General features: G+C 39.3%; 1 protein-coding gene across 11 annotated transcripts in view; it reads left to right on the top strand.

Moving 5' to 3' along the window:
• The window catches only part of ADGRL3 (adhesion G protein-coupled receptor L3), a 1,522,275-nt gene extending 1,507,072 nt beyond the window's left edge, over positions 1-15,203 (top strand). For 8 of the 11 annotated variants that reach the window (XM_073595048.1, XM_073595046.1, XM_073595028.1 and 5 more), the window contains one exon: positions 12,701-15,203. In XM_073595048.1, the coding sequence (XP_073451149.1) occupies positions 12,701-13,500 (800 nt within the window). In that variant the 3' untranslated portion in view covers positions 13,501-15,203. The remainder of the gene's footprint in view (positions 1-12,700) is intronic. The other 3 variants (XM_073595095.1, XM_073595075.1, XM_073595089.1) reach the window with 2 other exon arrangements.
• Positions 15,204-22,989: the final 7,786 nt, after the last annotated feature.

The raw sequence follows: 22,989 nt of genomic DNA, 5'->3' as shown, positions 1-22,989 counted from the left end.
ATAGTTTTTTGAAACTATCGATGCTCCCCGCTGAGGCCACCGCCTGTGGAAGGGAATTCCACATCCTTGCTGCTCTTACAGTAAAGAACCCTCTGCGTAGTTTAAGGTTAAACCTCTTTTCTTCTAATTTTAATGAGTGGCCGTGTGTCTTTTTAAACTCCCTTCTGCAAAAAAGTTTTATCCTTATTGTGGGATCACCAGTACGGTATTTATAAATTGAAATCATATCCCCTCTCAAGCGTCTCTTCTCCAGAGAGAATAAGTTCAGTGCTCGCAACCTTTCCTCATAACTAATATCCTTCAGACCCTTTATTAGCTTAGTTGCCCTTCTTTGAACTCGCTCCATCTCCAGTACATCCTTCCTGAGGACTGGTGCCCAGAACTGGACAGTATAATCTAGGTGCGGCCAGACCAGAGTCTTGTAGAGCATTATCGTTTTATCTCTGGAGTTGATCCTTTTTTTAATGCATGCCAATATTCTGTTTGCTTTGTTAGCAGGTCCTTTTCCATACTAGATTGCCTCAGAGGTTCTCCCCCCAGTGTATACGTAGATTGCATTCATATTTTTGCCACCCAAATGCATTATTTTCCATTTTTCTACATAAAACCTCATTTGCCATGTAATTGCCCACCCCATTAATTTGTTCAGATCTTTTTGCAAGGTTTCCACATCCTGCGGAGAAGTTATTGCCCTGCTTAGCTTAGTATCGTCCGCAAATACAGAGATTGAACTATATCAATCTCCAGGTCGTTTATGAACAAAATAAATAGGATTGGTCCTAGCACAGAACCCAGGGGGACCCCACAACCCACCTATGACCATTCCGAGTACTCTCCATTTATCACCACCCTGTGAACTCACCCTTGTAGCCAGTTTTCAATCCATGTGCTCACCTTATGGTCCATGCTAACGGACCTTATTTTGTACAGTAACCGTTTATGGGGAAATGCTTTTGCAAAATCCAGATACACCACATCTACAGGCCTTCCTTTATCTAGATGTCAACTCACCTCCTCATAGAAGGTTAATAGATTGGTTTGGCAAGAACGATTCTTCATGAATCCATGCTGATTACTGCTAATGATACCGTTCTCGTTACTAAAATCTTGCATATAGTCCCTTATCATCCCCTCCAAGAGCTTGCATACTATTGATGTTAGGCTAACTGGTCTGTAATTCCCAGGGATGTATTTTGGGCCCTTTTTAAATATTGGTGCTACATTGGCTTTTCTCCAATCACCTGGTACCATTCCAATCAGTAGACTGTCAGAAAAAATTAGGAACAATGGTCTGGCAATTACTTGACTGAGTTCACTAAGTACCCTTGGATGCAAGCCATCTGGTCCCGGTGATTTATTAATGTTAAGTTTCCCAAGTCTAATTTTAATTCTGTCCTCTGTTAACCATGGGGGTGCTTTCTGTGATGTGTCATAAGGATAAACACTGCAGTTTTGGTTACTGAAGCCCCCTGATTCCCTCGTGAAAACTGAGGAGAAGAATAAATTCAATACCTTCGCCATCTCCCCATCCTTTGTAACCAGATGTCCTTCGTCATTCTTTATGTGTCCCTTAATGAACTCCAAAAAAACAGATGTTACGGTGAGTACAAAGATCCTGCTTTTCCTACTTTGACATAGGACATACTTACACACTTGACAATATTAGAAGACATGTTTTATTTAGGATAGAGTAAGAGAGGCTTGTGCCCCCTGTCTTTTTTTCACCCACCATGGCAGCTCCATAGTTGTCCTGAGAAAACTCACAATCTGATACTACAGGCTCCTGGGAGGTTTCCAGGGACATCTCTGCTGCACCTGATGCTGTCACTAGGGAAAATGGCATGCATACCTTTGTGGTCACCCCCTAATATTTCTGTTCCAGCACTCTGCTGGATTATCTCAGGTACACACAGAGAACACATGTCAGCAGGTCTCCCAATTGGGTTAATTTCCACTTCACCAGGATCTGTGCCATAGCCAGTCTCTCTTTCAAATTAAAAGTCTTACCCTACCCCTTGGCACGTGTTGCAATCTTCATTTGAGAGCCCTGTCTTTTCACTACTGCATGAAACTAAATTACAGCATTTCTGGATTCTCCAACACCCCCTGCAGACTAAACTGGTTTACTGTTGCTAGGGGTACCAACAGACCCAAACACTTGGTCATACCCCTTTCAGAATGCTGGATGCTGAGCCACCTTCCTTGGGCCAACCACTTCACACAAGCAGCCACAATATGAAACTCTGAGTTTCCATTTAGCAACTCTTTCAAATTCCATCAGGAAGTCCTTGACCTCCTTAGTAGGAAACATGGGCTGCATGAAGTTTGTTGGAAGCTATGTTGGACCTGGTAATCTCAAACCATGCAGAGCTTATTACTAATGTCCAGATAAAGGAACACCTGGGTAGCAGTGATCATAACATGAATACATTTGATGTTAGCTGTAAACAAGAAATACATACGGGAGAAATAAAAACACTTAACTTCAAGAGGGCAAATTTTCCAAGGATGAGGGCTGCTCTCCAGGATTTAGACTGTTAGGGAATATTTGCATTGATAAATACAGAACAGAAATGGGAATTCTTTAAAAAGACTGTTTGGGACCTCACTGCAAAGTATATTCCCATGGCAATAAGTTTAAAAGGCTAAAAACAAAACCTATGTGGCTCACGGCCAAAGTTAAAAAAGCTATAAACAATAAGAAAAGAGCTTTTAAAAAATATAAAAATGAAGGAACACTAGTGTTGTTTAAATGTTACAAAGAATTTAACAGAATATGTAAAAAGGAAATCAAGGATGCAAAAATTCAAAACGTACGACAGTATGCAAAAGATAGTAGGACAAACCCCAAAAAATTCTTCAACTATATTAATAGTAAAAAGGTAAGGTCTGAGCATGTAGGCCCTTTACAAAATAATCTAGAGTGGGTGACTGGGGTCAAAGAGAAGGCAAATTTATTAAATACTTTCTTCAGCTCTGTGTATACAAAAGAGCATGGGGAAGCTCATGTCCATAATGGGGGTGGTAGTGACATAGCCCCAAATGATCCACAATGGCTCAAAAGTGATATGGTCCAGAAATATTTAGACAGAATAAAGGTGGACAAAGCACCTGGCATCCACCCACGGATCCTAAAAGAATTGAGCTCTGTAATTTCAAAGCCATTGTATCTAATTTTTATGGACTCATTAATGACGGGAATAGTACGATTGGATTGGCGAACGTGGTGCCTATATTTAAAAAGGGATCAAAGTCTTTACCAAGTAACTATAGACCTGTTAGTTTAACTTCTATAGTCGGGAAGATACTGGAGCATTTAATAAAAGACGACATAGACAAGTTCTTGCTGGAAAAAAAGCATTTTAAGCAACGGACAGCACGGATTCATGAAAGACAGAAGTTGTCAGACAAACCTGATTTCTTTTATGAAGAGGTAAGTAAAACCTTGGACAGAGGGGTGGCTGAGGACGACGTTTGACACAGTTCCCCACACGCGGCTCATGTGTAAGGTAAAGTCTACAGGCTTGGAAATATCAGTTTGTAAATGGATAGAAAACTGGCTAAAAGACAGAATTCAGAGAGTAGTGGTTAATGATTCTTACTCTGAATGGTCTAAGGTTATCAGTGGTGTACCCCAAGGTTCAGTGCTGGTACCCTTACTTTTTAATATCTTTATAAATGATATTGGGTCTGGGATCAAAAGTAACATTTCTGTCTTTGCAGATGACACCAAGCTATGCAGTGGAATAACGTCCTTACAGGATGTCTCAAATTTACAAGCCAACCTCAATGCACTGTCTAATTGGGCGATTATGTGACAGATGAGGTTTAATGTTGAGTAATGTAAAGTTATGCACTTGGGGGCTAAGAATATGCATGCATCATACATACTAGGGGGAGTACAACTGGGGGAATCCGTGGTGGAGAAGGATCTGGGGGTTTTGGTAGATCGTAAGCTCAATAATAGCATGCAATGCCAAGCTGAGGTTTCCAAAGCGAGCAAAGTCCTTTCTTTTATTAAGAGAGGTATGGACTCCAGAGAGAGAGAGAGAGATAATTTTGCCCTGTTCAAATCATTAGTAAGACCTCAACTGAAATATGCAGTTCAGTTTTGGGCACCAGTTCTTAAAAAAGGATACCGGGGAACTGGAGAAAGTGCAGAGAAGGGCAACCAAACCGATAAGAGGCATGGAGGAGCTCAGCTATGAGATAAGATTTGAGGAACTGAATTTATTCACTCTTGAGAAGAGGAGAATAAGGGGGGATATGATCAACCTGTTCAAATATTTAAGGGGTCCATATAGTGAACTTGGTGTTGAGTTATTCTCTTTACGGTCAACCCAGAGGACATGGGGGCACTCTTAGTGCCGGTTCACACAGGGGCGACTTGTCAGGCGACCTGGCCACCTGTCAAGTCGCCTCCCGTTCTGTACAATGGAACCGTTCTAATAGGAGCGATGCAAGTCGCTCCGACTTAGAACAAGGTTCCTGTACTACTTTGAGGGCGAATTGAGGCGACTTGCATAGACTTCTATACAGAAGTCATTTTGCAAGTCGCCGTGGAAGTCGTGTGCAGGTCGCCTCAGTGAGGCGACCTGCAAGTCGTGCCGCCCCTGTGTGAACCGGGGCTTAATGTCTAGAGGAAAAGAGATTTCAATTCCAAATACGCAAAGGTTTCTTCACAGTAAGAGCTGTGAAAATGTGGAATAGTCTCCCTCCAGAGGTGGTTCTGGCCAGCTCAGTAGATTGTTTTAAGAAAGGCCTGGATACTTTCCTAAATGTACATAATATAACTGGGTACTAACATTTATAGGTAAAGTTGATCCAGGGAAAATTTGATTGCCTCTCGGGGGATCGGGAAGGAATTTTTTTCCCCTGCTGTAGCAAATTGAAGCATGCTGTGCTGGATTTTTTTGCCTTCCCCTGGATCAACTGAGGGTATAAAATTGGGTATTTGGATTGCACAATATTTTTTATTTTATTTATTTATTGTTTTTAAGGTTGAACTGGATGGACTTGTGTCTTTTTTCAACCTGATTAACTATGTAACTATATGGGCTGCATGAAGTTAGATGCCACTATCTCAACTTCTCACGCTGCACCCACGCTGCACCCCACGGTTTATCCCAGGTCTATTTGAACACTGGTGGACTCACTGGCCTGGCCATTACATAGTTACATAGTAGGTGAGGTTGAAAAAAGACACAAGTCCATCAAGTCCAACCTATGTGCGTGAGGAGAAATCCTCTCAGTCACACACACTGCCTTTACACAGTTCAACAGATGAAGCCCCATCTCCTTAAAGGTCTTCTCCCTTCTTGCAGACACACCACCTACTACATGCAATGCTTGCTTTTTGGCTTTCCCACACAGGGCATCAACAGTTCCTGACAGGTACTCACTTCTTGCGTGAGGATTCAGATAATTCCACTGCTTGTTTTGCCCACTTGTGATGTTTGGGGCAATTTAACTCAGTGATAAAAGCAGTTGTCGTGAGCCCACGCCAGTCCAAACTGTTGTTTTAAGCCTTGCCAGCCCACTTTTATTCAACAAACTTAAGTTCAACAGAAACAGTTGCTCATGCAGGGGATTTTCACCATTAAAACAGGCAACAAAAAATTCCAAGCCACCTGGCTCTTTCAGCAGAGCTAAAAGGCACTGTACACCCTTGAGGATAGACAATAGGTTTTGAAATATGGCTTCTGCTGTGCTTATCTCTCAAGTTCAGAGCTTGTCAGGCTAGCTAGTAGTGAATCTTCAAAGTGTTGCTTTTAACTGCAGGAATCACCAATATTTCTTCAAAATGTTATAAATACCTCCCTTTGATAATTGTAACGAGTGATTAAATGTGTGACCTGTGTTTAGGTTTGTGTTTGGGGCACTCCAGTCACTCTTCTGGCCTGTCAAAAAAGCTGGTTTAATCTGCCTCTCAGAGCAACCTCTGCTTTGAAACTAGATTGTAAGATCTTATTATTGCTGGGTAGAGGATGATTTTTCAGTACAACATCTTTTAAGGTACAGGTTCTATACCAACTAGCCTGTAGAAGAAAGATGTGTATACTTACCTATTTCTCAGGGCACTCCGGTCCAGTCACGTGATCTCCCCAATGGCTAGCTACTGGGAAAGGAGAGGACAGATGGAATGCCTGGGTGGTGACATCATACATAGGTTTACTATGCATCTGTATAAGGGGCATGCATTATCAGCTGTCCCTGTTCTCCCCTAAAGCTGCCTCTGGGAGCTGATCGTGTGATCAGACCTGAGCGCCCAGGCAATTGGTAAGTATACACATCTTTCTTCTACAGGCTAGTTAGTATAAACTACTTGAATGAAAGCTTTCATAGGGCAAGTAGCTGTTTACCTTTTTGGGTTTTCTATAGATCTGGGAAGGAATGCTGCTACCCTCTATCAACTGGACCTGACAATTTGAACAGAGTTCAAATTATCTAGTGTAGAAGTAAAGAGTTATCATAGCGTAAATCACATATCTGTCATTTACAATACAATCTCTCTTCCACCATCCCCAAAACAGCTTGGCCACAAACAGTACACATTTTGCATCCATTGCTACCCCTGAAATCTTTAGAACAAAGATACTATGGAACACAAAATAATTATTTTTCAAAATAATTTCCAAAAGTTTCAAAATAACTTCATGTAAAGGAGAGTTTGAGTGTTATTCCATGTTTAAAAAATATTAGGTTGTGTCTATGACTTTCTGATGGGAAATATTAGTATACAGCAATCACATCACATTTTGCCAAAAAGGTTTTTTAGGGAATGTTAATTCCTCCAAACCATGCAAAAAAAAAAAAAAAAATCAAAACCTGAGGTTGCAAAAAATAAAAAATAAAATAAAAATATACATAAGTGCACCAATTTTCAGTTAAAAAATAACTCCACCTTTGTTGAGAAAAAAAAAAACATTCCCCTCTGGGTGATCTATGTACATTGCAGGGATTTTTAACAAATGTTGTTGCAGATTCCTGCATTTGTAATTCTGAAATAGCTGTTTGTCTGTGTCCATGTGCTAAGTGAATCTGTATGGGAGTAGTATTATCTATTGATAATGATAAAACTACTCCTGTACAGATTCACAGAATCAGATTTTGAGCATCCCCTGCAACAAAACCAATTAGCAACAACAAACCAATTAGCTGCTGCACCTGCAGGGCTCTAATGAGGAAACTTGCAGGGTCTGCATCCCTTTAGACGTGATTTCTCTATGAGAGTACCTCACCGAAAATTGGTTTTGTTGCAGGGGATGCTCAGAATCTGATTTGTATCTTAGTGCAGACTTCTGGGAAAATCAGTAAGCCAATCACACAAGCAGGAAATTTAATTTCTGGAGGGGGGGCATTCATCATTTGTGTACAGAATGCCTCCAGGTAGCCATATTGCATTGAATTCTACAGAAAATTACAGCGCTGCAGATTGAAAAAGATAGCTCATTTTTTTTATTTGCTAATTTTTTTCCCACAAAAGCGGAGTTACCTGTTAAGTCCCCTATTCCTGAAACAATTGGTCATGTAGGTGATCTGGTATGCCATTTTTATATGGCAACATATAAAAGATTAGGACAATGGGAGGATGAACCATTAAAAAATCAAAAAAAAAAAAGTAATTCTCTGAACTGATCTCCATCCGCTTTTGCTGTAAGCAATTTCTTCTTGCAGAGATTAGTAGGATTAGAGGATATCTGCCTATAATGTGCTGTTAGCCTGGTGCATCACTTCCCAAGAATAGATCTCACTGAGCCACACTATAATGTTACCTCCTTTGTTTGCTTCTTTAATTGAAATGTCAGTCTTGCTGGAAAAATTGTGCAGTGCAACTTCCTCTTCATTTTAGTTAAGTTGCACCCCATTGTATTCCGATTTGGCACGCTTCTTACAAATGACAAGATCATAAAACAGTTTAAGGGCTCATGTACACAGACTAGGTTGATCGCCGGCCACGGGGAAACGCAAAATCGTTTTGCAGCCGGCGGTCAAAACATTCCTATCCTTAACACAATTTTTTTGCATTCAGGAGAGGGAAGTTGAACCTCACCCAACCGCAGCAGCCTCTAAACTCTTACAAAAGCCTATGTGTGCATGGCTTTTATGTAGTTGAGTTTAGGACGTTTGGAAAAAAAATACCAAAAGCTCCTAAACTAATGTTTAGAAGCTGTAGTGTACATGAGCCCTTACTGATATTGAATAAAAGTATGGTTGTAGAAGACTTCTAAACATCTGGGCCCTTTGTCAAACCCTGTTGGGTATCATTCTGCTGTTCCAAATCTAATAAATCTTGAAAAACTTTATTCACAGTCACGGTTTTGGGTTTACATTGATTCTTTTCTCACTATCACTCCTTCACCTGCACTCAGCATTTTCTTTTTGTGGCCCTTTCTGCTTTTTTAGTTCAATCCTATTTTATTTACTTTCACCAATCTTTTGCTTTTTTTACAGTGATGTATAGGTGAGTACTTTTGGTGCACTCTCATTAGAAAAGGGTAGTACATGGTAAGAATACTCAATTTTTTTGTACAAACTGCACTGGCCTGTTTCGCTATACAGTAAAGAATTTTCAATAGCGAGATACATTTCTCACGTATGTCTTTTTTTTTTTGGCTAACATAGTGGGTTTATGTGTGTCTTGATTATTATAAGGATATATACTGTATATAATAAGATTATAATAAGATCCTCTGAGACTTTTTGAATGGATGAAATTATTTCAAATAGACAGTCTCTGTTTTATGTTTAAGGGGGATATATTTCTGCTAATGTTGTTTGTTTGTTAACTATATTCATGTAACTATTCATGTAATATTTTCTTTGTTATTATTTAGGGCATGTGATAATGTTTGAAACTACGTAGTTGGTATATATTCTTTTATAAATATTTTATATAAGTTTTGTTTAGTTTATATTTGTTTTTGGATATAGTTTTTTCTTTTTTTCCTTGTATCCTCCATTTTTTTCTCAAGATCTGTCACGTTTATTATGTCTAAATTGTTTATTACATTAATCGTGCTGTAATAATGTCTATGTGTAGAAGGACAGATATTACCACTTGGGCCTATTAATTTGGCAGTTATTTACGATACTGAAGAACATATGTTTATTGAGGTGGTCAGTCAAGGAGACCTTTTGCTGAAATTATTTTTCATTTTCTTTAAATGTGTGATTTTTCTCTTTATCACAACACTGAAACAATTTTTCTGGTACAATACATGGTGAAGCTCTTCACCAAAGGGTGAGAAGGCAAGAAGTGAATAAGTGTTAACTGGGGTTTATAATTTACTTATTTCTCACTTTGGGTCTCAGTAAATTAAATTACATCGGGAAGCCTGTAATAAAAAACCCTACATGTTCAAAAAATAGTATAAGCTGCCTTCCCAGTGTAAAAACACTCAGATAAAGAAAGAAGGGGATGCTAAACAAATGTGCATATATGTGAAAATAAATACTTATATGTGAAAATACTCAGATATCCAAAATGAATGCTTAGATCTCCAGTACCATATTCATATATCCCAGATATACATCCTTAATACAATATGATAAACACATTTACAAAAAAATAAATCTAATATTCCACCATAAAAAATATCAGATGTGTATATAAAAAATTCAGTCCAAAAAACATTTAATATAAAGTGACAGTCTCCTTCTTGTGTTTTGTAATCTTGTAAATCTTTGTAAACTATCTTCAGTGTGTGCTCCAGTATAAATATGCACACACCCCGAGAGATGGAATGCCTAAATAACGCACTAGACCAATTGGACCTTTTTTCAAAGGTCACTTGTATAATAGTTGTGTGCTTTGAGCCCATGAAAAACTGTATGTGACATCCATTTTGTCAGGTCTCAGCCATGTTTGTCATAATAACACACTTCAAAAGAGCCTGTTATCTCAACTTTGGGACAGCAGACACCAGCACACAGGCTTTTGCAGAGTTGTAAACAGCTAATTGAATTCTGGCAGGATGTCTGTTGGTTTCTGCTGACTAGGCCGATTGTAAAACTATGATCAAATCCTTCAGTTCTGTCACCCATGGTTTGTAGGGCAAATAAAGCACTAGGAATATATAGCGTGCCATAAAATGTTTACCCAGAAAGCAGTCAAGCATGGGGCAACCTCTCCGAGACCTCAGCCCAATTCACAACTTAACAAAATCCACACACAATTAATAAAATCAAACAAGACCAAGACACATCATTATTAACTATATATTTGAATGGGGAATATCATCCCGAACAAATCAAGGTCATACACGACTATGCTAGCACATACAGAGGGTGAGATAGCAGTCAGATACCTCCTGGGTGACAGGCCCATCTGATATACTCTGTGTTTGGTATCACTTGACATAAAATTGAATGCTGAAAAATAATCTACCAGTTTCTAGCACATATTGGAAGATCTTAATATAAAATTGTGTAAGAGAGGGCCATGATACAGTCAAACACTCTGGCCACTCCTGAGATGCCTAATTGGTCAGATGGCCTCCGTCAGCACCCCTTTGATCCCAGAGAAAAGGGGCATGCCAAGACAGTTTGACAGTTCTCATGTACCAGCGTTGGTGAGGAGGGCAGGGATCTGATATTCGCTTTCTTCAAAACCTGCGCTTGTTTGTGTGGGATCTGTTGTGGCCCAAATTGAAAATCTTGCTGTCAATCACTCCACCATGATACAGAAGCCAGGGAGAAAAACTGATATAGTGTAGTATTTTTATTTAACTGGACATAATAAAAACATAGGTTTTATGCTTACATTAATTTGTGCTTGCTATAGGCACCAAAGAAATAGCCTGTGTAATACAAAGGAGCCACGCCACTCCATTCAGCTCTGGAGCCGGTGTGCTCAACCCACTGGAAGTGATGCACGCGAGGACCGGTAGTCCCACCCCAAACGTGTTTTTGTTGCAATTATATCGTCAGGAAGCAGACCAGCCACCATATTATTGTAGTCTTAAATTGTATATACTGCTTCCTGATAGGAGGGTGAAGATGGAAAAACTCCACCCACCTGTATCATTTAAAATCTACTTCAATTGTCACTGCGCATTTGAGAAATGCTGAAGGTCCAATTGGTGAGTCATGTGGGCATTCCATCTCACAGGGTGTGTGCATGATTATACTGGTGGTGCAGTACACACTGAAGAAAGTAAAGATTACAAAACACAGGAAGGAGACTGTCACTTTATATTAAATGGTTTTTGGACTGATTTTTTTATATACACATCTGATATTTGTATGGTGGGATATATTTATAGTGGAAGATATATTTTTTATTGTGAAATACTATATTTTTTTGTAAATGTGTTTATCATATTGTATTAAGGATGTATATTTAGGATATATGAATATGGTACTGGAAATATAATTCATTCATTTTGGATATTGCAATATTTTCACATAGAAGTGTTTATTTTCACATACATGCACATTTGTTTAGTACCCTCTTCTTTCTCGAAGCCTGTAATATGTTTGTGACACCTGCAATAATTTAACAAAAAAATGACATTGTTTCTATGACTGATCACTGTAACAAGCAATCAGTCATTACTGAAAGGGGCAACATTTCTTGGCTTTTTCACATTATTAGCTTGGCTGCCACACCAACATTATGTCCTGGGGCATATAAAGAGTTATGATAAGAAGCCATTTTTATTTTGATGTCTTTATCATCTGAAGGCTTATTGCTTAACAGCAGGGGTCTCCTTACTTTTTCAGTTGGAGTGCCACATTGTATATTTTACAAATATTCATAGGCTGAAAAAAATATAAATAAATGAAAGGAATTAAAATTAATTAATACATTTTACTTGGAGCATTGCTGTTGCTGCAGGGTAGTAGCCAAGGTGCAGAGCAGGTTTGGGTGGAGGAAGTTTTGTTCTCCTGTGAATGCTGGGGCAAACATGTAATTGGGGGAAGAAGCTAACTTCTGCTGACCTGAAGTAAGACATTTGTGACAGCACAGTGAGCCTACTTTGAGGCTATGCCACTGGCCCTAACTGCAGGCAGGATTTAGCCAATGGGCCATAATTTGGAGACCCCTGCTATACAGTATTAACCATTTTGCACATCTTAAAAGATTCTTCCAATTAAAGAGGATACATTTTTAAATACCAGACTTTGATATGCCTTAAATACTTGTGTATTGACACTGTTGGGCAGTCTACAGAATGAATTAAGTGTATTTATAAAAATCTCACTCATGCCATTACTGGCACCATTAGCCTTACTGGATATTAAACGCAAAATCAGGTTTGTATGAAGAAATAACTTTTAGTAAAATATATCACTAGTGATGTTTCTGACAGTAAGTGATATTTTTTTTCTTTTTTTTTTCTAAACTGCAGTGGAAATAATTGTTAGCTGGGCAACTAGACACTTTGTTTAGCTCCACTTTTCATGGATGTCCCATTATATTCAGCTGAGGACTGAAAACATTTGAGGGTGGATGTTTAGAATATTTTTAGGCTTTATTATATATTAATAAATAAGCATGCACTGACAGCTAAAAATTGATTAAGAATGCAAATGTTTTAAATACATTTAAATTTAGTCATGAGTAGTATTTGAAGTAAATATGTGCCTTTTAATTGCTGCATTTACAAGAGAAAGCCTAGCTCTGATAAATTTTGTAACATTGCAAAAAAAAAAAAAAAAAAATGACATTAGGCATGTTTGTATTTTTTTCTAGAGGGACTTCTGAACAATGCCAGGGATACAAGTGTCATGGATACTCTACCACTGAATGGTAACCATGTGAACAGTTATAGCATTGCAGCTGGAGGATACCTTACTGACTGCGTGAAAATTATTGACCGTGGCTTTAACCACAAAGAGACTGCCTTAGAAAAAAAAATTTTGAAGGAACTTACTTCTAACTATATACCTTCCTATATGAACAACCATGAGCATTCATGTGAACAAAGTCGAAATCTGGTGAATAAATTGATAAATAACATAAACAATATAAAAGAGGATGAATCAATTGTCCTTGATGATGCCACCTCTTTTACGAATGATGAGATAATGGGCATAGAACTTATACATGAGGAGTCTGATGCCCCACTGCTGCCCTCACGTGTTTACCCTGCTGACAGCCACCAGCCTCTTCACTTTAATAGGAAAAAGATTCCGCCAGACAACAATGAAAGTTTTTTCCCCTTGTTAAATAATGAGCACACTGACGCAATGCAATCACCAAACAAGGATTCTCTTTATACCAGCATGCCTACATTAACTGGCATCGCTGTCACAGGAAGCATAACCACTAGCACTCAGACTGATTCTTCGCCAGCCAAAACTAGGGATTCAGAAGATTTATACTACAAAAGCATGCCAAATTTGGGCAACCGGAATAACATCCATCAGCTTCACACTTACTACCCTTTAGGACGAGGGAGCAGTGATGGATTCATAGTCTCACCAAACAAAGATGAATCTCCAATTGAAGAAAACTGCAAAGAACCAGCTCACCTTGTCACAAGTCTATAGAATATAAAAAAGGGGAAAAACCTGTTAACAAACTGTTTTACGATTTACTTTAAGAAATAATATTGTGTGTGCTCCTAAATCTTTATGCTGTAAGACTTTTTTTAAACTGGCATTTTTAGTCCTGTGTACAGGATACCAATGTAATGCTCACATTTTGTTTCTATTTTCATCCCAAAATAGACTTCATTATGTTAATGAAACAAAGCATTTAACGGCACTCTTTGTGGCCTTCTTTAATTATGCTGTATAAAGGAACTAGATGGTGTTTCTAGTTTCTAGATGAGTTATAACACTCTGACATATTCAGGACTGGACAACATTAATTTAAAGGGTAATGGTCCATATGAGGTAAACACTGGTGCATACTGCATTTGGCTAAAGTACCTATAAAGAACAACAGAACACCATGCCATGTAATTTCTTAATCTTGGCAAAGCAATCTGTTATCTGTTTGGTGCCATTGATATGAAAAACACTACTGCCTGCTCAGTTCAGTATTCACCCTTGATTTAGACCAATACACCTTTAAACTGATGACTGACTTATAGCAATCAGAGTTTAAGACAAATCTAATTATATCTTTTGGTTGTCAATCAAGGTTGCATTATGCTTCTTTGCGGATGTGATAAAAATATCCAAAGTTAACAAAAATGCAACCAACCCAACATTAAATGAATTTTAGAATCACATGCTAATTTCATATATTTGTGTTTTGCTGTATTAACCAACTATACCAACAAATTCAAGAAAACTAATGGCAGAAATTTAAAGGTTTTATGTGCTGTACAGATACTAGCATTGCACATGCTTTTTGTTTCTCTGAAATTCGTGTCCCTGTTAATGTAGTGGAAAATAATCTAAATTTTTTTTTTCTGCTTGTCTTACAAGTTTTGTCTCAAGCAAGAAGCGATGCCCTATGTTTGCCATTTACCTTTAGATTTTATAAAGCAAATGTTCACTTATTAATAAAAAATGAACACAATGATTTTAAAAGTAAAACTTATGGTAAAAAAGGTGTTTTTATTACTATTACAGAAATTATTATAATAGTGACAAGCTTAGTTAACAAAAAGCATATAAATTGCCATATAGATTACACATCTGCAGAAAACAAACAAACTGAAAATGTGATGCTGAAGTATTGCTGTGCTGAATTTCCTAATGTCCAGAAATCACAGTTGTGCAGATATACTCATACTAAACAAAATAAATAATATTTTTTCTAGGATGTAACCATAACTAGTGCAGCAATGCTTATCATGCCAAAGTTGTATTATTATTTTTTAATTTTAAATTTATATAACCTTTGAGTGAACAAAATCACTGTACTGTCTTACCTAATCTCGGTTCTGTTATTTTCCCTAGTGTTATCATGGCAAGATTAAGAGGGTCCCACATGGACCCTGATGAAGGAATTTGATCTTTCATGTTTTTAAGGTTCTTAAACGCTTTTATAACTCACGCGAATCCCAACAGATATTGTTAAGGGTGACTTTCATGTTAAAGAAGCTAAATCAGAAGACACGTAAACAAGAGGGAAATTTTAAGATTGCAAGATCTGGGTGTGTTTAAAGAGAAATTATAATGGTTTTAGATTAATGCTATTTCATTTTTTTTAAATCTGTTTTTTGAAATGCATTCTCTGTTTTACCTTTTTTTTTTTTTTTTTTTTTTTTAATAATTCTTCACTTAGACTGTCACATCACAGACTTGAAGTATACAGTTGTCAGTCAGCAGTGTAACAAAATCGTTTGTTGTTGGAGTCAAAAGATATAAAGCAGTCATATAAAATGTGTCAGAAATTTCACAATTTCCAAAAGGATACAATTCAGACAGCAAATATACAATATATGATAATTCAGCATAGTAGTACAAGGTGTGCTGCTTCTATAATAGAGGGGCAAAGAATGGAACTGGCAAGGCATTAAAAAAAAAAAAAAAACAGTGAGAGGAGAGAGATGAATGCAATAAGGTGGGTTGATAAAAAAAAGTGAATAGATGAGGATTAAACTGTCTACCGAGTCCATATATGAGCAGGAAAGCTAAATCTCCTCCCTGGGAGGGAAGAAGAGGAAAGGTAGTGGTAGGGTAGTGGTAGGGATGAAGGGGGTATATTCATCAGATACAACTGTGAGAAAATTACTTTTTTTTTTCTTACCAGGATGCACCCAAGGCACAGTATTCAAAAAGAGAACAGGATGCTTTTTTCTTTTAGATTGTTTCTTTCTATCTCTGTATGAAGGCCCCATGAGAAGTGTAGGAGGGAGTGGGGATGAGTCCCTCTTCTGAATGTGTACAAGTTTGGGCTGTAGAGCTTTGTAAATAGGCTTTTTTTCGAATCAGCAGCTGTTGTGTACCTGGCCGAGGCAGAGGTGACGAGAGGGCTTCCCTTACACCTCTTGCCCCATTTCCCCTGAGGTTGATGACTGGGTATAACAAGGCACAGAGTTGCACGGGTGCCTATAGGAAATCCAGGCTGGGAGATGTTGAAGTAAACACGGAACTGAAGACTGTGCAGCTGGCAGATGCAGAATCTCAAATGCATGGTCAGGCAGGTAGAAGTTAGTAGCAACCAGGAGGCAGAGGTACAGAATCAGGAACCAGAAGCCAGGTCAGTATCGAGCAAGCAGAGAACATACCAGAACAGCAGGTAGAAGGCAAAGTTGGGTCATAAGCCAGAGTCAGCAACAGAGTTTCAGGAGCAAGCAATCAAACAAGCTAAGTCAGAAAAACAGACATAAACTTAGGATCAGGTCACAGGCAGAAGAAGCTGATGACCACTCAGTAATGATCCTGAGTCGTCAAGTGCTTTAAATATGCCACTGTGCGCCAAAGTCCATTCAAACATGCACATGTAGATGCACACAGGGCCCTAATTCTGTGCACAGTTCTGCATGCATGCACATTTATTTGAGCATGGGCATGAGCTCACGTGTGCAGAAAGCGATATTAAAGCCTTTGTTATTTAAAAGAAAAAAAAAAACCCATGTTATATATACCTGCTCTGTGCAATGGTTTTGCACAAAACAGCCCAGATCCTCCTCTTCTCTGGTCCCATGTCGGTACTCCTGGCTCCTCCCTCCTGCTGGGTGCCCCCAGATCAAGCAGCTTGCTCTGGGGGCAAAAATACTCTAATAGGGGAATTGGCGCTGTTCACAGAAATGTTTTTAAATCCTCAACGTGAAAAATGTGTGCATCAAAATGCATCAACAAATTAAGTGAAGAATCCTATAAAAGTGCTAAAAACCTTTGAAATGTATGTGCCATATAAAATATTAAATATACAAAACACCACAAAAAATCTATAATGAAATAAAAAAACTTATATATAGTGAAACTAAAACATCAATTGCATTCACTATAAAAGTTCCAATAATAAATGTTCAAAACAATGTGACACCATATATCAAAACGGCAGTTATAAATCCTCTAATGGTGACTAAAAAATCCCAAAAACGATGCAAAATAATAAGGTAGGTAAAAAACAAGCAAGATATGTTCAACTTTGATAAATTATTTTCAATCAAAAAATCGGTGATAAATTATACTGTGTGCATCCAAATACTCCAATAAAAAATTGTCCCATGAATGTGGAAAAAAAATTTCTGTGAAAAAATAACGTTGTGTGCATCCAAATAATCCCAAACAGATCTGCTATGACTGATGCTAAACGTCTTCTATTGAACCCCCACTTGTGCCCTCACTCACCGGAACGCCCAACCCCTGCAGGGGTAATAGGCATGTGTGTGTGAATCCAGTAGAAAAGTTCCTTATCGATCGATATCCCTCTCTACGATTCCGTGGTCTCCTTTCCCCATATGTAACTGTTGTCCTTTTATTAGTTTCCACCGTAAAGTATCCATATGTGATGAGAAAAGAGGAGCCTCATAGCGTAAATCCAAAAAGTTTAAGTTTATTAAAACAATGTATCTAAAAAATGGGAGCTGACAGTGCTCCGCCGGCTGGCTCAAAGCCAATTACTGCAGCAACAGCGTGGTAGCGGCGTGCGTTCCACAGCCTGTCTACCAAAAACCGGAAGCCTAAGCAGAGTCAGAAGCTGAAGCGACGTATGCGTACCACGTGACCACGCCTTACGCGTTTCGTCATCAAGACGTCATCTGAGGCGCGGCCATCTTGGTACACCATACGTCCTAATATACTACAAGGAGGCGCCGTGATGTCCAATCCAAAGACCTGGTTGTACGATCACACCCACCCAGCGGGGAAGTGACAAATAGACGCTGTCAGAATAAAAATAAAGGCAAAGATTGGCACCTAACACCCCCTGGTGGAGATTGTAAAAATGTCATGGCGCCTCCGTATAGTCATTAAGCAACAGAGGGATGGAATTTATGCCTAAGCAAGCAATGGTATGTAGGCAAACCCTTACACATATAAATGGGCAAACATTTATGAAGAAGGGAGAAAAAATAAAATAAAAAAATATACATTAAATAGAAAAAATATGATAAAAAGTAAAAATAAAAAATACAAAATAGAAAATGTTGAAAATTAAAAACATCAGTGTCAATAGTTGGTATATAATAGACCAAAGGGAAAAAAACAACCGGGACTAGCTACAAACATGTATATATATATGTACACTCATCCATGCACCCACATATGGAAATAAAAATAGGCTACTATACTAATATCACCAAATCTATGCAAGTGGTAGAGAAGGTACATGCAGGCCACATATAATAAAAAGTGTGTGGATATCTCACGTCATACTAAAAAACCTAAGTGTATATAAAATCTGTATGTAAAAATATGAGAGCCACCATATGTGTTTATGTGTGTCTATGCCCAAACAGGGCTGTATCTGAGGGACACTGTGTAAGAATAAGGGGACAACTATCATGAACCATAAGGCAGCTATATCAACAGTAATGTATCTCATAACTGTCTGTTTTACTCTAGATAGATGCGTGTGTGTGACCCCACAAGTCAGCACATATGCCTGAATATAAAAAATCGCACATGTATCAAGCAATGCATCTAATAAATGGTATATCCTAAAAATATTATGTAGTGTTAAAAGAAACATATAGGTGATATGTGTAAACTGGGAAATTGTGTTAAAAGTTGGTTAAAAAACAGTTCAAATCAATATCCACATTTAGTCCTCTGGGAACCAAACTGTCTAAACGATATATCCATCTGGTTTCGTTCTGGGATATCCATTTCTTCCTACTACCCCCCCTCCAGTGGTCCTTAATGGTATCAATACCATAAAAAACCAGAGCAGATGGATCTCTGTGATGAAATTCATCGAAATGTCTTGAGAGGTTATGCTTAGGAAACCCCTTCCTAATGTTAGTAATGTGCTCTCTAATGCGTACACATAAGGGTCTTGTAGTCCTACCCACGTATTGCAGTCGGCACAGACATTCGATGACATAAATCACATGGGTAGTATTGCAAGTGATTAATTCTCTAATATCATACTCTATGCCTTTCCTTGAATAGAATGAGGATCTCTTTTTCGGTTGCTTCTTGCTAACCCGGCAGGCCAAACATTTATGACATCTATAAAAACCCTTCATACCAGAAAACAATTTAATATTTCTCGGGGGGTGCTCTGGGGGCACTCAAACAGGCACGCTCTGCATTTCACACATGGAGCCGCGGCTCAGCCCCGCCCCCTCTGTCTCCTGATTGGCTTACTGGCTGCCAAAAGCCAATCAAGAGTGCCCGGAGAGGCAAGGCTCTCATGATACCGCTGGATCGGAGGGGGCTCAAGTAAGTATTAGGGGGGCTGCTGCACACAGGTTTTTTTACCTTCATGCATAAAAAAACCTTGTGTCCTTACAACCACTTTAACCACTTCAGCCCCGGAAGATTTTACCCCCTTCCTGACCAGAGCACTTTTTACAATTTGGCACTGCGTCACTTTGTCTGGTAATTGCGCAGTCATGCGATGCTGTACCTAAATTAAATTAGCATCCTTTTTTTCCTATAAATAGAGCTTTCATTTGGTGGTATTTGATCACCTCTGCAGTTTTTATTTTTTGCGCTATAAACAAAAAAACAGCAACAATTTTGAGAAAAAAACAATATTTTTTACTTTTTGGTATAATAAATATCTCCAAAAATGTTTTTAAAAAACACATTTCTTTATCAGTTTAGGCCAATATATATTCTTCGACATCTTCGACATTTACCGTCTTGGTAAAAAAAAAAAAAAAAAAAATCACAATAAGCGATATTATATTGATTGGTTTGCGCAAAAGTTATAGCGTCTGCAAATTATGGGAAAGATTTATGGCATTTTTATTTATTTTTTTTACCAGTAATGGTGGCGATCTACGATTTTTACCGGGATTGCGACATTGCAGCGGACAGATCGGACACTTGACACATTTTTGGGCCCAGTGACATTTATACAGTGATCAGTGCTATAAAAATGGTAGGGAAGGGGTAACACTAGGGGCGATCAAGGGGTTAAATGTGTGTTCCCTCAGTGTGTTCTAACTGTATGGGGATAGGACTGAGTAAGAGAGCAGACATATCGTTGTTCCTATTTACTAGGAATGAACGACATGTCTCCTTTCCCCTTGACAGCACAGGGATTTGTGTGTTTACACACACAAATCCCTGTGCTGGTTCATGCGATCGCACCCGCTGACCCTGCGCATAGTGTCTCCGGCGGCGCGCGCCCTCTGGCGGCTTTTAAAGGGGCGGACTACCCATACGGGATTTTGTGCACCCATGCCACTTTGCCGACGTATATAGGCGTCAGCCAGTCGGCAAGTGGTTAAAAGCAGTTTTTACAGGCATTTGAACTGTTTTTCTCTACCGCTAAACTCCCTTCCATGTTAACCTATGTTTTCATATAGACTATAGGCGTTTACAGATGTTTAGATGCAGAAAAAATAAATAAATCACGTGTGCGTTTAGGAGAAGAGCTTTTAAGCATAAAAAACAACTGATGCACCTAAAAGTGGGTAAACGCATGTAAACATGTCTAAACGTGTGTTAACACTAAGCACTTTTTTTGTTTGAACGTTTTTTTCATTTGAATGGCCAGAATAAATTATTATTCTGGCCAACTCAATGAAAAAATGCCCAAGCACTGGACAAGGAAATGTGAAATATTCATATGCAATATTTCACATTTACTCAAGTAAAAAAATATTTCCTAAAACATAATAATTAAAATGTATACAAAATATCAAAATCCACAATTCATTGTGATACTAAATATTTATATATTATTTACAATGGATTTCCAGAGTGTCCTACCATTTACAATATAATGTCATTGTTTTCTTTAGTCATCTGGCTAGTGATATTATTGTAGCATAATTTTCACAATTACATTTCCCCTTCCCCTAAAATGTATAGATTATCTTTTTCTTTAGCATGCTCCTGTACTCAAAAGCAGAAATTTATAAAATTGTTAGTACTTTAAAATTTACAGTATTAGGAAGAAAAGATTTTTGAAAACCATACTGGCACTGGGTACTGCACATACAGGTAAGGTCTCAAATGGCAGCAAACCGAGTCACCAGAGGATCATCAACCAATACAAAAGATAAAATGAAGAGATATTCTTGCTTCTGTTGGTTATAGCATGATCGAAAATGTCCATTTACTATTTGAAGAACTTTCATCCTCCTGGAAAACATGTGTGAATTGAAGACTTTGGGGTCAATTCACTAACGTTTACCAAATGCGATAACGTGGTCACGTGACTCATTTGCATAAATTATCAAATGCGGTAAATTAAGTCCAATTTATAAAGTGGACAGCTGAATGCAAAAGAAAAAATGACGACAATTAAAAATGATGAAAAATAACAGTGTGGGGTCCAACCCAATGCACACCAGGCCCTTCGGGTCTGCTTTGGGTTTTAAGGGAAACCACACCCCAAAAAAAAAAAAAAAAAAAATTAATAAACAGTCCATACCAGACCTCTGTCCATGCATGCAGCCTGGCAAGTCAGGAAAGGGGGAGGTGAGCGGGTGCCCCCCCTCTTGAACCATACCAGGCCACATGACCTCAACATAGGGGGGAGTTCTGCCCCCCCACCTGAAGCACCTTTTCTCCATGTTGATGGGTCTGCAAGCAGGGGGCTTATCGGAATCTGGAAACCCCCTTTGACAAGGGGGCCCCCAGATCCCACCCCCCATGTGATGGAGTATGGGGTACATAGTACCCCTACCCATTCACCAAAAAAGTGTCAAAAGTGTCAGACAGTTTTTGACAATTCCTATACTAAAAGATAACAAAAACACGGGAAAAAAATGCCACTGTCATCAATGAAAGCTGGCCGCCTACTGCAGGCCCCGCGGTTTGAACTTTCTTATATAGATAAGGGGGAGGCGTCACCTGGTGGTCCCACCCCCTTGTGACATCACCAACCCAGCATGCATCAGTCCAAGATGCCACATGGGAGCGGGACCACCAGCTGACAGCTGACATTGCTCAGGTGGCCCTTCCCCTTACCTTTATAAGAAATGTCAAACAGTGGAGCCCGCAGTAGGCGACCAGCTTTCATAGACGGCGGGAGCATTTTTTTTTTTCGGGTCAGTGATGTGCGGGCGGCGTGATTGGTGATGGATTTTTCATCAAGGGACACAGTTCTGGGCTGAGGTGAGATCTTGCATGGAGCCCCAGATCAAGGGAGATTGTGTCATGTACCTTACAGCGGAGCCCGAAATGATGAGGGTGGCCGCTTGCACAGTTCTGGTCCAAGTACCCCTGGTGGTGGGTACAGGGAGTGCGAGGGCAACGAAAGGGTGCAGGTGCCTGCAGGCAGGAAGCTGGAACTTGGAGATACAGGAACCTCTGCTGAGGAGATGTGGAAACTGATCACCAGACTTGTTCAGCGGGAGCCAGATCAGGATCAACTGCAGAATCAGGAACAGGCAGGAGTCGGCAACAGGCTGGCAGTGGGGTACCGAATCAGAAGGCAAAACCGTAGTCAGGAACAGGCAGAGGTTGGCAACGGACCGGCAGCGGGGTACAGAATCAGAAGGCAGAGCCATAATCATAAGTCCAAGCCAAGGTCAGTATTGCAGGTAGAGGCAGGTTCAGCAGGTAGGGAAGATCCAAGAGAATGGTCAGGAGATAACCGGGTTTTCAGGAACAAGGTCAATCAGGCAGAGTAACAACAGGAACACAGGGACAAGCTGAAGACGATCCAGCACTGATGCTAGGCAGACTCTGTTTATATAGGGTGCTGTGTGCCAGGATTCGTGGCAGGGTACGTGCGCGCGGGCATGCGCATTAGCGCGTTGGCACTCACTGGTTCATATTAGCACGTTCGCATGGAGGTGCCATTGTGCATGCCCACTCTGGATCTCATTTGTCTCTGGCTACAGTTCCATGCATGCAAATTGGCATTAGCGGAACGAGGATTGGCAGCTGCTGCACGGAGACGGGTGCTTGCTGTGTGAGTTCTCTGACAGATTGACAGTTATTTTGGGTTCCTTCCATTTGCGAATAATCACACCAACTGTTGTCACCCTCTCACCAAGC

Source organism: Aquarana catesbeiana, linkage group LG01 (genome assembly GCF_042186555.1).
Source record: "Aquarana catesbeiana isolate 2022-GZ linkage group LG01, ASM4218655v1, whole genome shotgun sequence".
NCBI lineage: Eukaryota > Metazoa > Chordata > Amphibia > Anura > Ranidae > Aquarana > Aquarana catesbeiana.
This window is presented reverse-complemented; position numbering and strand designations above follow the sequence as displayed.